Source organism: Manis pentadactyla, chromosome 8 (assembly GCF_030020395.1).
Source record: "Manis pentadactyla isolate mManPen7 chromosome 8, mManPen7.hap1, whole genome shotgun sequence".
Taxonomy (NCBI): Eukaryota; Metazoa; Chordata; class Mammalia; order Pholidota; family Manidae; genus Manis; species Manis pentadactyla.
In genome coordinates this window covers 107,003,781-107,018,179 of record NC_080026.1, presented here as the reverse complement: position 1 = coordinate 107,018,179, position 14,399 = coordinate 107,003,781, and the positions used below count along the sequence as shown (strand labels likewise).

The 14,399-nt window shown below is 35.3% G+C and overlaps 1 protein-coding gene across 3 annotated transcripts in view; it reads right to left on the bottom strand.

The window, feature by feature from the left end:
- Positions 1-9,460, bottom strand: part of CC2D2B (coiled-coil and C2 domain containing 2B) — a 30,236-nt gene extending 20,776 nt beyond the window's left edge. For 2 of the 3 annotated variants that reach the window (XM_036886507.1, XM_036886508.1), the window contains exons 1-3: positions 5,546-5,566; positions 4,273-4,371; positions 1,508-1,705 (exon numbers count right to left, since the gene is read on the bottom strand). In XM_036886507.1, the coding sequence (XP_036742402.1) occupies positions 1,508-1,705; positions 4,273-4,371; positions 5,546-5,566 (318 nt within the window). Of the gene's footprint in view, positions 1-1,507; positions 1,706-4,272; positions 4,372-5,545; positions 5,567-9,398 lie in introns of those variants that run through there. The other variant, XR_008998967.1, reaches the window with a different exon arrangement.
- Between the last annotated feature and the right edge of the window lie 4,939 nt (positions 9,461-14,399).

The window sequence follows — 14,399 nt, the reverse complement described above, 5'->3', positions numbered from 1 at the left end:
TAAATTTAAAAATTTAAACATGATACATTACATATATACTTAAAAATATAACTGTTAATAAATTGAAAAAAGACATATAAGAATAGCAAAGTTTGATTCATTTTTAAGTTAAAATCTATCAGAATTATTTTTGTTAACATAAGCTTGTCATAAGTTGCTGCAGCAGGAAATACTGGTGCAGCCTGCTTTCTCAAACAACTGTAAGTTATACTGTGGATTACTCCTCCTATAGAGCTGGAGAAAAGGACTCAGACTAAAGTAGGAAATGAGAAACAGACACAAATAAATAAGCAATGAGTTAACATGGAAAGTTCACTAACATTTTCATTGACTTATAATAGCCACCATTTGTGTACTATTACGGCCTCCTACATTGATCACGTTTCTGACTTTGCAATTAATTAAACATGATTCTCAATTCTTGATAAGCAAATAAGCTAGGGTATATATATTTTTAAAAAGACAAAGATCATCTCTGAAATAAATCTGAGAGCATTATTATCTCCTTGGACTTTGGGAGTCAGGAAACATAGGCAAGAAGAAACACATGGTGGAAGAGCAGAGTGTAGCAAAAGGCAACTTAAATTAGGACCTTTTATTTTAGCTTAAAGAATTCAGCTAAGGGAGCTCTATAATATAGATATATAATATAAATATCCTGAGGAGAGTTAATTGACTCAGTGAAACCTGAGTAAACAAAAGGTGTAAGACTCAGTGAAACCTGAGTAAACAAAAGGTGTAAGGGATTTTTCACAGATGCCCTTTAATCAAAGCTTTTTTTTTTTAAGGAGAGACCATTCTGATTTCATATTTTCCTTTCTCAAAGTCCTCTTCTGAGTCCATAATGAATAACTTAATTTTATATGAAATTAAATTTTGAGTATATGTCTCTTTTGTCAGCTTGGTAAATAAATATGCACAAAGCCACATAGGGATGGGTGGGAAGGATTAGGTTAACAATTTACTGAGCACAATATGGTTTCTTCTTTCCCACATACAACAGAGAAGCAGTCCTGCAAGAAACAATTCTTAGAAAGACACAGTCCCTTTAGGAACATAACTTTCTATCTTGCCTAGAAGTCAAAAAAATATTCTGAGTCATTTTTTCAAAGTTTGGTAGAAAAGTTGTGAAGCTCATTTCATCACATGAACTGCTGTAGCAACAGGGACTCTCTAATCCAAGTGGGCAGAAGTGAAGGGGATCAGGAAGAAATGTTTTCTTTCACCTTGGGCTTAGGAGGACATATTGCAACATAAAAGGCCTCTCTCTCAGGAAACTGTCTTTGAAGGTAAAACAAGTTTAGTAAGAAAGTAATGCTCAGAATTAATATTTTAAAAATAAGCAAGAAATATAAATTTGGAGTGATGGAATGTTCTAAAACTTATAGTGTTAGTTGCACAACTCTGTAAAAATACTAAGAACTATTGAATTGTACACTTTAATTGGGTAGATCATATGGTTTGTGAATTGTATCTCCATAAAGCTACTAAATAAAATATAACTTACAAGTGTTGCATTAGAATCATGAAGAAATATATCCAGGAGTTGTTGAGGTGGGTTTAATGCCTTGATATATCTTGTTACTAAGATGTGTATCCCTTCCTCATTAAAAACAGTAGTTTTGATTCTTCGGTTGGGAAACAATGCTTTACAATTTTTTTTAAAAATCTGTGCCCTCTGCAAAACATCTGTTTCATCTGAAAACTAGAATCAAGTTTGAAATATTTCAACATTGTACTATATTATTCCCACAGGAAAATATCAATAACCAATGTTCATTTTTTGTCAGCTTTGAAATTATTACTAGTTTTTTAAATAGTTTATACTTCTTTGATAGTGTATATAAAAATAATTCAATGTAAAACCTACCTTGTCTAGTTCTGAATTATAGGTGACATATGATATTTGAGGCTCAATGGTAGCAAAAATTTTTAAGAAGGTACGTTCTTTTAAGTTCTGCCCATTAAAATCTTCTTCAGGAGACATGTAAGTCTTACTCCAAGTATACCCAAGCAAAATTGGTGGAATATTTACTTGAAACGTTCCACTAATCTGAAAGAATATATCAATATAGTAGATTCTGCACTATGAAAATAAACATCAGTCAAATATAGTATAGTCCATCTCAGTCTTCTCCATAGGAGGAAGAAGCCTTACATAGGTCCCTGCTGGTTCTACTAGTAGGTACATACAGAAGGATGATCAGATTTTCATAGTGAATTGACACCATGCGTCCCTATCTACTATGTACTATGTGGAGAGGACAGGAGTAAGAAAAGGATGAAATGAGAAAGCACATTATGTACCAGAGTGATAAAAGTTCTTAGAAAATCTAATTCAGGCTCAGAGAAGATGCTAAAAGACCACATTATGGCAATATTATATATATTATATTTATATATATATTATATTTCCATTTGTCTAGAAATAGAGAAAAATGTACAGCAAGAAGAACCTAGTAAGTCCATAGAGGAGGGATCTTGTGTGTATGCATGTGTGTTTGGAGGGAGCAGCTAATTTACTATAATAGTAACTACTAAAAATAGCTCATAGTTATTGACCAGTTACTATGTGCAGGGCACTGTGCCAAATGCTTAATGTAAATCATATCATTCATAAAGGAGATGCTGCTCTTATCTCTGTTTTATAGATACAAAAACTGAGGTCCAGAATTTAAGAAATTTGTGCAAAATCACACAACTAATAAGTAGTAGAGACAGGATTACAATCCAGATTTGTCCATCTATGATGCTCACATTCTTAACTATCTCTCTATCCTAGAGTCTGGCCTGAGACTGAGAAACATCCACAGGAATTATTATGCAGACATTTCTACTCTCCGTCCTAATATCCATTCTCTCCTCCTTTTTTACCAATAGTTTCAGGTGGCAACATGATAGACATGTAGTGGCTTAGTCACACAAATGCAATTAAGGAGTCTGCCAGGTTTCCTGGGAAAGTGTTTGTTCTCCTTATGCAGGCACTGCCCCTTCTTGCTTCATCCTGCCTCCTCTCTGCAACATGAATATGAGACGGGAGGTGCAGTGAACAGTGTACAAGTATGAGGATTACAGCCACATGATAAGGAGAGTGGAACAGAAAGACAAAAGTACCTTGGATCCTTGATGATTTTCTTGAGCTGCTGTACTGGCATCTAGACTTTTTTAAGGTGAAATTTAGACCCCTTACACAAGCCACTGTTAGTCAGGTTTTCTGTGGCAATACAGCCGAATGCAGTACTAATACACAACTAATTTCTTCTGAGTCAAATGCCTTCGTTATTTGACGAACTCATCTTTAGGGAATTGATTCAAAAGTGATGTCTTCTGTAAATACTTCCTTGACATTCCATTGTCTTCATTCTCTTCTTACACATACCCAGCCCCTCTGAACACCTTCCTTACTCTCCCTCCAAACCCTACTATGTATGTTCTCACAGTATCTATCTCATGCCCCTATCAAAGCACTACAGCAGTATCTGATTGTACTGAAATGCTAGTTTTCTTCTATGAACAGTGAACTCCTTGAGGTAAAAAAACTCATTTCTGAATCTTCTGTATCTGTAGGTAAGTAATGAAGCTCAAAATGGAGACTAGGCTGGAGGTTTTGTATTTTGCTGGTCATGTAGGCATATTCTTGCTACACAGTCCAACATCAGAGCCCTCTGAGGGATCACAGGAACAGGTACTAATAATCAGTCTGACCATTATCAATAAAGAATGTTGAGGAGCTTAAACTTCTGGAACCCATGGTTACAAAGCAACATTATTTTTTGTTATTAAAGTATCATTGATGAACAATCTTATAAAGGTTTCACATGAACAACATTGTTGTTTCAACATTCACCCATATTATCAAGTCCCCACCCCCTCTATTGCAGTCACTGTCTATCAGTGTAGTAAGATGCTATAGAGTCATTAATTGTCTTCTCCATGCTGTAGTGTACAAAGCAACATTATTAATCAGAACATTAGTGACTCTGGTCCTATAAAACTAATATATGCAAATATAAGTGTTGCTTTAAGAACTAAGTCTAACTGTCCTATTCTTTATCAATGAACACACTAAAGACAGAGGAAATTTGTGGGTGTCTCCAGTTTAGAGCCAGGTAAAACCTTCAAACACTCCAACACCCCAGTGGCAAACAAAAACAGGGTCATTTCAACTGATCAGCAATCTGCCAATCACAGAATCTGATTCAAAGACAATAGTGTTTGTATTAGCCAGAGGTAAAACCTTAGAATAATTAGCAAAGAATCATTTTCTGTTACCTCAGATTGTTGCAGAAGAGCAGAGAAAGGGAAGATAATGGATCCAAGCCAATTCTTTCTTGCATATGAATGACCTCTGCAGCTCTTGAAACAGTGATCCTATTAAAATAATTTTTCTATTACTTACTTTTTATCATCTTATGAATAATTTCACAGATAAGTAATTTCAGTACGTAAGTATAAAAAAATGTATTCTTCTTTTTAAAAGAAACCAAAGGGTAAAAAGAAAGTTTATTTGCTTTTTAATTTTGTAAAAGTTATAACAACCTAAAGCAAAATAATGACACATTGTGGAGTTTATGACATATGTATGGCTTTTTACATTTCTAATGTATATATTTCCATTATAGTAGATAATACTCAGTGTGACTTTGAAAATACACTAAAGAATATAAAGAATGAAAATTACCTTGACACAACCCCCAAAACATCACCATCATTAACATTTTAAGATATTAAATGTTCGTGAAAATATGTTGAAAAGATGATGACATTCAAAGAGAAGAAACTTGACTGAGCTAAGAGATGCCCAGATAGCTGGTAAAACATTATTTCTGGGCTTGTCTGTGAGGCTATTACTGAAGATATTAACACTCAGATCAGTAGACTGAGTGAAAATGATCAGCCTTTACCAGTGTGGGTTGAAGTCATCCAATCCTCTGAGGGCCCAATAGAACAAAAAGGTGGAGGAAGGGCACATTCTCTCTTTTTGAGCTCAGTATCATGTATATATATATCTTCATTCTTTTAATGCCAAGTTCAGTAGGAAGGAAACTAATATTTATTTCAGAGCTTAATACAGCACTAGATATTGTGTTAGGAACTTTCATACGTCTATGAGGAAGACATTCAGTAACTTAAAAAATTGATTGAATAGAATTGGGTTTTAGTTGTAGGAATAATTTGCTCTTTTTGTAGAAATAACATATTTTCTTTCTTCTGACAATGAAAAATATATAACCCATTTTTGACACCTTTCTGTCTTGGCTACTAGGAAGCACACATTAAAATGTAAAGTTCAACCTACTTCTCCTAAATTCTTGCTATATTTATGCCACCTCACCTTGTATGATACCTGTTTATGATATGTTATTTTTGAACTGACTTGGTATATGTGTGATTTAGTTTCAGGTTGCCCCAAATCCTTTTAAAAAAATCTTGGAAATAGATATTGCATCTAAAAGCAAACTTACAAATACGTTACTAGATAGATTTCATTCAGTCTGACCTTGGAATTATTTCAACACTGGTTATTATAATTATTCTACCGTACCTCTTGTTTTTCAATAATCATTTCATCAAAAATATTGATATATATATTATCTGTTATTTTAGATAAGCTTGACAGACTATAATCATGGCCTGGTGAGCTGTAAATAAGAAAAATATATTTAGCCAATTAATTTATTTTAGAAAGCATTATTCATAAAGGATTATACAATTACATGTATTTTTTCTTTAATAAATTGTAAGCTAAGAAAAAGCTATGTGCTTTGAAGACAACTGCTATCTTTCATTAAAGCTAGTATGTGCTTTGCAATAATTTCTTTTACATCTCTCTTCAGGTAATTTGCATGAAAAATAAAAAATGTTTAAATATCAAGTAAAAAGGCTTTTACTACAGTCTTCCACTCCAAATATATTATCGGGAGTTTTGCACATTACGATTTTCCAACAGTCTTAAATTCTGCTAGTTTCTGCTAGTTCACACCTATAGTTAAACTGCCATTCTGCTCTCAGTTAAAACATATGACTGCTTAACCATGGAGCTTATTCTCTTTCCCACGTTTATAATCTCCAACCAGATATTGGGATACTAGAGTGGATTTAATTTTGCAAGCTGTCTCCTGATGGCTTACTTATTAGATGCATATTTGGAGGTAGGTGAAAGAAAAGGGCAGTGTATCACAAGCAATGAACTTCCACTCCCAGCTCCAGCTAGCATATCAAACTTCTAACTGCTCAGAGAAGTTAAATAACTTGCTCAGAATAACAGAGCCCTATTCTGACCCCATTTCTGACTGACTCTAAAGGCTCTTTTCACTGTATCAACTGCCACTAACATTATTTGTTGAAGCTTGTTGCTTAAGGAAGCAAATACTATTTCAAAGGATCTTCAATGTTTTGTGTAACTTTCTGAGACCTACAGCCATTTACAACTGAAAAATGTTAGTTGAGTTAGAGAAAAATTTTAAGTTGAATTTTAAGTATAACAATTCCTTATACTTCTAAGTGAAAAGCTGACTTCTCTACCCTGCTCCTTCAAGAGTTCCCTTTCATGTTACAATGTCCTAAGACAGGAAAAAGAGGCAATGTATATTTACAACACTATGCTAGCAGGAAAAATGATTAACTGTCATCCTCCAGACATTTTTGAGTGTGTCAACTTAGTATAGCTCTTAAATCTTTCAAGTCTGGCATTATCTCACATTTTGTATTCTAAAAGTTTCCTCAGATTTCACCAAAATTTCCCCTCCAAAGTACAGCTCACAAGGTTAATTACTGTTTACCATTTATTTATTATTATCTATCCATTGCATGTGGTTTTTATTCACTAAAATGTCACGTGGAGAAAAGAACAGAGCTCATGTATCTGTAGTCAAATGCTTTATCACTGAGCTATACATACCCCCTTGAGCTCATGTATCTGAAGCAACAAAAACTGGCAGCTGAATGGTTTTGCTTTAGCTGAACCCTCTTATCCACTTGGTTATAATCTAAATGTGTTGGCTTATCTCACTGCTATAACTGCAAGAATGCAAATATTCTACAGCCATCTTCTCTTTTGTTTGCTTATAAGTTTATTTATCTTATTGAATATATTATGTTTTCCTTAATTCATTTATTTAATACTTTATTCAAATAATTAAAGCATATTTCTTCTAATTCTAATGTCTGAATTAATATACCAAATATTTCTACACACCTAACTACATTTTATACTTTTACAAACCTTTAACCAAATACATTTAATCACGAATTACTCAACATAATACATTTCTCTTTCAATCAATATTCCCCTACCCCTTCAAAGAGTAAAAAGGTCAGGTAAGCAAATACTGGAGAACAGGCAAATCAAGAAGCACAAGGTCCAGATGGACAGGCAAATAACTCAGATATCTTTTAAGAACACTGGCCAAAGACTCTGAAAATATAATTGAACCAGTGCTGAATCTGGAAAAACAGACTTCATTTCTGCTAATAGCTGAAATATCCACAGCATCTAAATTAACAAAATTCCAAGGTATACTGGTCTATTTGGTTTTTTCCTCCCAAGTTAAAATAATGGCATCAACAGTGTCTCTCTCTTCTTGCAAATCCTGGTTAGGGTCTAGAGGAGTGGTGGCTGGGATGTGAATGGTCATATAATACAGACAATTTCCTTCAGTGGGATAGGTATTAGAGTGTGGGGATTCTGTCCAAGCTCTTTAGTGAGGAAGGACGGGGGAAAGTACTGTTGTTTGGGGGTTCCATATTCCCACAGCTCGCATCAGGGCCCTCAAAGTTGTTAGTTTGGAAAGTGACTGAATGTCTAAGAAGCTTCCTGATCAGAACCTATAGCCAGGACCTCGTTTATACAGTCTTGCAGTAAAGAGAGTGGCTGGAGGTTGAAGGGAATAAACAGATCATTTCATCCTGGGAATTCGGTCCCATTCACATAAAGCCAAGGTCAAGAACACAGATGCTGGAGGAAAAAAGCAACACAATAAGCCCAGCATCCAGGAGACCAAGAGGCTGGCATTCCAGAATGAGGAGAAATTCAGGAGTTAAAATGCCAGAGTGATGCTGTCGAGGAACCATGCAAATAATCAGGAACCACACGATCTCCAGAAACTGAGGGAGCTGAACATGATGGGCAGCAGAAGGCAGAAAGGGCATCAGAAAAAGAGAGGGCTTTGATAAAGGATGTGGTTGATAGTTCCTCATACAGTAGTCCCCCCTTATCTGCAAGGATACGTTTCAAGAGCCCTGATGGGTGCATGAAACTACGGATAGTACCAAACTCCATATATACTTTGTTTTTTCCTATACATCCATGCTTCTGATAAAGTTTAACTTATAAATTAGACATGGTAAGAAATTAACAATAGTTATAAAATAGAACAATCACAACAATATACTATAATAAAAGTTATGTGAATGTTCTCTCAAAATACTGGTATCAGAGTCTCTATCAGTATAATCCCTAGAAACCAGTTTGACATTATCTAATAATGTTGAAGCTGAATTCAACTATAACCCAGCAATTCTACTCCTGGGTATACATCCTAGACAAGAGATTTCCAAAGTGTGCAGACTTGATAGGAATGGAATTATCAGGCCCTATCCCAGACATACTGATTTAGAAACCATGGATATGGGCCCAGCAATGGTTTAAGAAGCCATGCAGGTGATTTCAATGCACAAAAAAGTGAGAGATACTGTTTTAAAAAGAAACTCTTGCATGTGTGCTTCAGAACACAAGTACAAGAATGTTCAGAGCAACTTTAGTTGCAATAGTAAAACATTAAACCAAGCCAAATGTGCATCAACAGGAGAAAATATAAATAAATTATGGCATTTTAGTAACAGTGAAATACTATATAGAAGTGCAACTGAAGGAAGGAAGGCAGGAGGAAATAAGGAGGGAAGGGAAAAAGAAGACACTACAAGTGCAACATGATGAATCTCTCAAAATAATTAAAAGTAAATAAACAAGACTGCAAAAGATGATTCAATTTATATAGTCAAAAAGCATCCACAAGTAAATAACATATAATTAAGAATAAATGTAATATCATTAAAGAAAAGAGGAGACAATAACATAAATTCCTGTTTATTACCTTTGGGGGACAAGAGAGGGGATACAATTAGGTATTGGCACAGAAGGGCCTTCAAAGTATTAGTAATATCCTATTTTTTAAGGTGGATGGTAGATACACAGGTATATATTTTGTGATTTTTTCCTCAGAATTTATTTTTTCATATATATTATGTATACTAATATTTCCCTAAGGAATATTTCATAATTTAAAAGCTTAAAAAATAAAGTCCACTTCACTAATTATTTTCAATAAATGGCTCAAGAAAATAATTTTATTATTGCTCTTTTTTAAGAAGCTGAGGAAAAACAGATTCCAACTTACATAAAATCTACTTTAATTTCTTCATTCCAACATGGATGAGATCCACTTGCAATACGTGTTTGGTATACAATGTGTTGAAAGGAAATTTCCACAAAAGGGTGTACAGTATCCTGAAATACATAATAAACACTGACTAGATTTATGTAATATTTTATATCATTGATAAAAGGTAAAAGAGGAGGAAATTATTTGGTTATGGCTGACAACTGGATAGCTTACTTTTTCTAGTTTTTCAAACAACCATTATTCACATTCATTTAATAAATATTTATTGTTCCTTTCAATATTGGGTATTTTTCTAGGCTCCAAAGATAAATGGATATTATAGTGTATCAGGGGAAAGTAAACATGTAAACAAATACTTGCAATGAAATGTCAGAAATAAAATAAAATAAATATATTCAAGGTATTATAGTTACTCAGGAGTAGGAATGATTAGCCTTTGGAATAAGGACAAGGAGAGCTTCACAGAGAAAACATTGCTTGAGCTTGAGCTTTGAAACACTAAGTAGTAGTTCATGTAACTAATAATATGGAGCTGTTTGAAGGCCATTCCAGGCAAAGGAAAGGCCATATACAGAGGACTTCTAGAACTAGTAGTAGCATGAGATGATATGGAGTGGAGAGAGAAGTGACTGATTGGTAAGTAAGGGCCAGATCATTACAGATTTTTGTAGTCATTCTAAGTTTTTGTACCTTAGTCTTTTGTACCTTAGTCTACAGACCCTGAGAGCAGGGGAGCAGGGAATGAAATGCTTAGAATTTTATTAAGAGCACCTTTACTGTGTTATAGAAAATAAACTGGAAGCCCAAGAGATTAGAGATGGAGAGACCAATTAGGAGCCAGTTAAAATTCAGGGCAAATATAATCAAAATTGCATTTTATAGAAATGTTAAATACTTATCTCATTTAAGATCTCATCTGAGGCTACTGATTTTATTGTTTCTTTATGTCCAAGGTGAGATACAGATGATATCAAATACGTAGGCATACCCAAGGCTCTTCAGGAAAAATAATACAGAGATACACACTTTAGTTAATTTTAGTATTGGTTTTAGTGGGAGTGGGCAGCACTTTGCCTATGTTTATAGAGATATATAATTCAGTTACCCTGGATCTTACAGAATTTGCTTCGGATCTTTATACCATAGGTGTTTACAGCTAAACATTTGATAACCACTACTCTGGAAGAGTGGGTCTTAAATGCTGCACTATGGATTGGATCCAGACCATGATAAAGTTTTCACTGTTTTCCAGCAAAAGGCAAAAAGTAAGGCAAGAGATACTATGAGATTGTATCCTTCCTATTTTGGGTGTTACAGTATTCTTTCTTTTACAAATGATCATTATAGAAAACAAAACAGCCTTTGAAGTGAGCATTTGTTTGGGGAATATCAATTCTATTAGATAAATAAGGTTGTGGTTTACAAAACATAGGAAAAACCTTAGTCTTTAACTATAGATTAGTAGCTAGCCAGAAAAATATTTGCTTTTCAAATGTAGAATTCATGGTGTGTGGTAAACCTAAGGAAGCAGAGCATACGTATGTTAAACATAGACAGGGATAGTTAATATTCCTCTGGTACCTAGGTACTAAGTATCCATAATATATAAATCATACATGAGACAAAGTAGGTAAGAGACACTTGCTATTCAGGATACACTTAATACACATGAGCATTTAATATTTATGATGCCTTAATTTGGCCACCCAATGGTGGTATCCATTCTGGCCCTACATAATCTCTGCCCAGGAAACACAAATAAAACCCCACTGATTGCCTACAGAAGAGATGGGGAAGACCTGATTTTTGCAGAAGTCACCTAAAATGACAAGTCCAGCAGAGCTCACTCTTGCAATGTTCTACTTCCAATCCTGAGGAGCCAGTGTCAGAGAACAGTACAGTTGGCTACAGCAGCTTCAGAATTTTCACAATAAGGAATAGGAATAAAAGGCATTTATTTGACACAGCACCTAAAAATATACATGTTAAAGGTATTGGGGCATCTCAGACTTCTGAAAACTCTTAATACATGGCAGTGACAGTAAGTTTGACTATCCAAATGAAGATTTCAACTTCTGTTCAGTTTCTGTATATGGAGCACTAATAAAGTGAGAAGTTTTACTAATACAACTGCATGGGAATTTACATTTCAGATAGATGTTTTGCAAGTCTAAAAATTGGTACACACTGCCTTACCTATTAACTGTTGTGCTCCTGGTGGGAATATTGTGAGCCCTCAGTATTCTGACAAGGACATTCACATCTCCATCACAGAGAGTTTGTGCTGCCACTTTTTTCCTTTCTTTCCTTTGAGGCTTTAACTTTCTTCGTCGCTCAAGAAGCTTACAAACTGCATGCATCAACTGGCTAAGGAGAAAAAGTGATCATCTACATATACACAGATAACTTAGTTTTAAAAGATACCAATTTTAAAAATTAATTATTGTAAATACAAAGCCATTACTCTGAACCATATTCTCTCCAGTGTGAGGGGGAGACAGAGTGGTCTCAAACCCAAAGAAGGAATCTTTTTCTGAGCTATGTTCGTTCTCAGGTTAAGAGAGAATGTGATTGCTATGTACTCTTTGGGCACATGGCCTTAGAAGAGACAAGGGCATGGAGAGGTAATTCTGAGAAACATGATGTCCTTTCAGAGAATTATTAATTTTTCAGGATCATTCTCTTGAAAGTGGTTAGATTCTCAACCTTTCTACATGGCTCTGAAAAAGTAGTTAGTTACATGTGCTGCCAACCCTGGCGACACTAATCTATGGCATTAGAGCATGTTGGTCATACCCATTGTTCCCCAAAGACTGAAATTTAAAACACAACAGATTTAGCATTCAAAACCAATTAAAACCTTATTAGTAATACTAGGACTCTGCAAGTAGCCCCTGGGAAGTTTCTCACAAAGATGGCATCCCTACTCCTGTTCCTACCCCTAGGTTTCACAGATCAGACAGTGAGATCAGACAATGAGAATTGAGTTACTTCCGCCAAAGGCTTCCTGAGCTACTGCCTGTGGATCACAGCACCCTTGTAAGGCTGAGTATTCCGTTTTTGGAAGAGGGAGATTACTGGCTTAGTGTGTGCTACCAGCAATGACTTTTCCAGCAGCTGTCTCAGGACAGGGAACTCTTAGGGTAAAACTAATTTGGGACAAAGGCATTTTTAAAAACTTTCCTTACTTGCCCTAAAAACTATCAATAAGGAGAGGGTTAAAAACTAGAGTACTATACAACTGAAAACATGTATGATATACTTATGTCCAAAATGCAATTTTAAAATGACCAAATATATTTTAAGTCACTACATTTCACTTTACGCTTCATAACTGCATCTTTTGACAAGGAACTTAACATAAAAACATAGAACTTAGAGGACTTTGAAGGTACAAGCATAAATCTTTATATTTCATACCTAAATAATAATTTTTAGCATGTACCTTGCAGATACAATTTCTTCATAATCAGCCACAATATCTGATAAGTTAAATTTTCTAACTTTGACAGTTCTTTTCATTATCAATCTTCTCATCTACAAAAAAATTTTAGAATTAAAAAAAAGTATAGTTTATATTTTAAGTTTAAGTATTTACAATGCTATTGGTGCCACTATTTTTTACTCCTAATTTTTGCAAGCAATGATAAGTGAAAATATGATTCTGTTTGCTACCATTATTAAAATCATTCCTGGCTCTCACACTGATGTCACACAAAGTTAAGTTTCTAACTGTGAAATTCTTTTTGGTCTAAGGAGACTCTTCCTGCTCTCCTCTAACCCTATCCTTCACAGCAGGCTTAGGTTTTCAGACATGAGACTAGGAAGAGGAATGTCTGCAGATAATTTTCTGCTGTGCTGCCACCAACCCTCCCAGAGACAGTGAGACCTCGAGCCTAACTATCTGCTTGAATGGGGTGGGAAAATGGGGTAGTGGGAGAATGGCGACAATACCTAAAATGTACCCTGTGACAAGGGCAACAAATTGTTTCTTTTGAAGGCGAACCACACCTCTCTGACCCCACCCCTGTCTGCTTGTGCACTCTCCCCAACTTTCTCTCTCAATCTTCTCCTTGCTCCTTTGGTATCACACAGACTGGCCTCCTTGCTGTTCATCCCACAAGCCAGGTATACTCCTTCCTCAGTTTTCACATGTGGTACCATCAGCCTGGAATGTTCATCTCCCAGAAAACCCCACGACAACTCCCTTACCTCCCAGGTCTTTTGCTGGTGTTACCTTCTCACGGGATGTCCTTGATCACTTTATTTAAAATTGTACTCCAGTTCCCTACATACACACACATACCCCTCCTGTCCTCTCTTCTCTTACTTTTTCATAGCACATATCATTCTCTAACACACTAATGTTTTGTTCTTTATCTGACTTCCCCACTAGAATGGCCTCCTCCAGGAAGTCAGGGATTTCAGTCTACTGAAATCCAATGTCTAATATAATGCCTGATTTATAGCAGGTGCTCAATAATTGAATAATTTAATGGAAGAGAAGATGCAATGTTCTGTTAGAGGCAAACATTTCAGCAAAACTTTATCTCGTAATTCTTGAGACTGCTTTACTGTTGCAATCCTGGCCTCAGCCACCACTGACTCCAGTTAACAAACAGGAAGTTTAATGCACATAACTCACAGTCTCATGAGTTCCTTCCACAGAAGGACTTAAACACGGCCTTAATAGGCCCCTAGTGTCAGACCTTTCCAGTATATGCAATTAAAGTAATTACCCCTTGAATTTGCAGTTTTAAACCATCCTCAGACAGCAAAGAAGTCTTCACATGGGACTGAAGTCTAATCACAACAATTTCTTAAACATCCTTCTCAGGATTCCTATGTGATGTTCAAGCATCCTCAGACATTTGCTCTCTTACTCCCATCCTAATCATCTGCTGCCCTCCCTCTTGGACTTCCTCATACATAGAGAAGAAGAGAAGGGGCAAGTTACTCTCAACTTATGAGTAAGAACACCTCTTTATTTCCTAA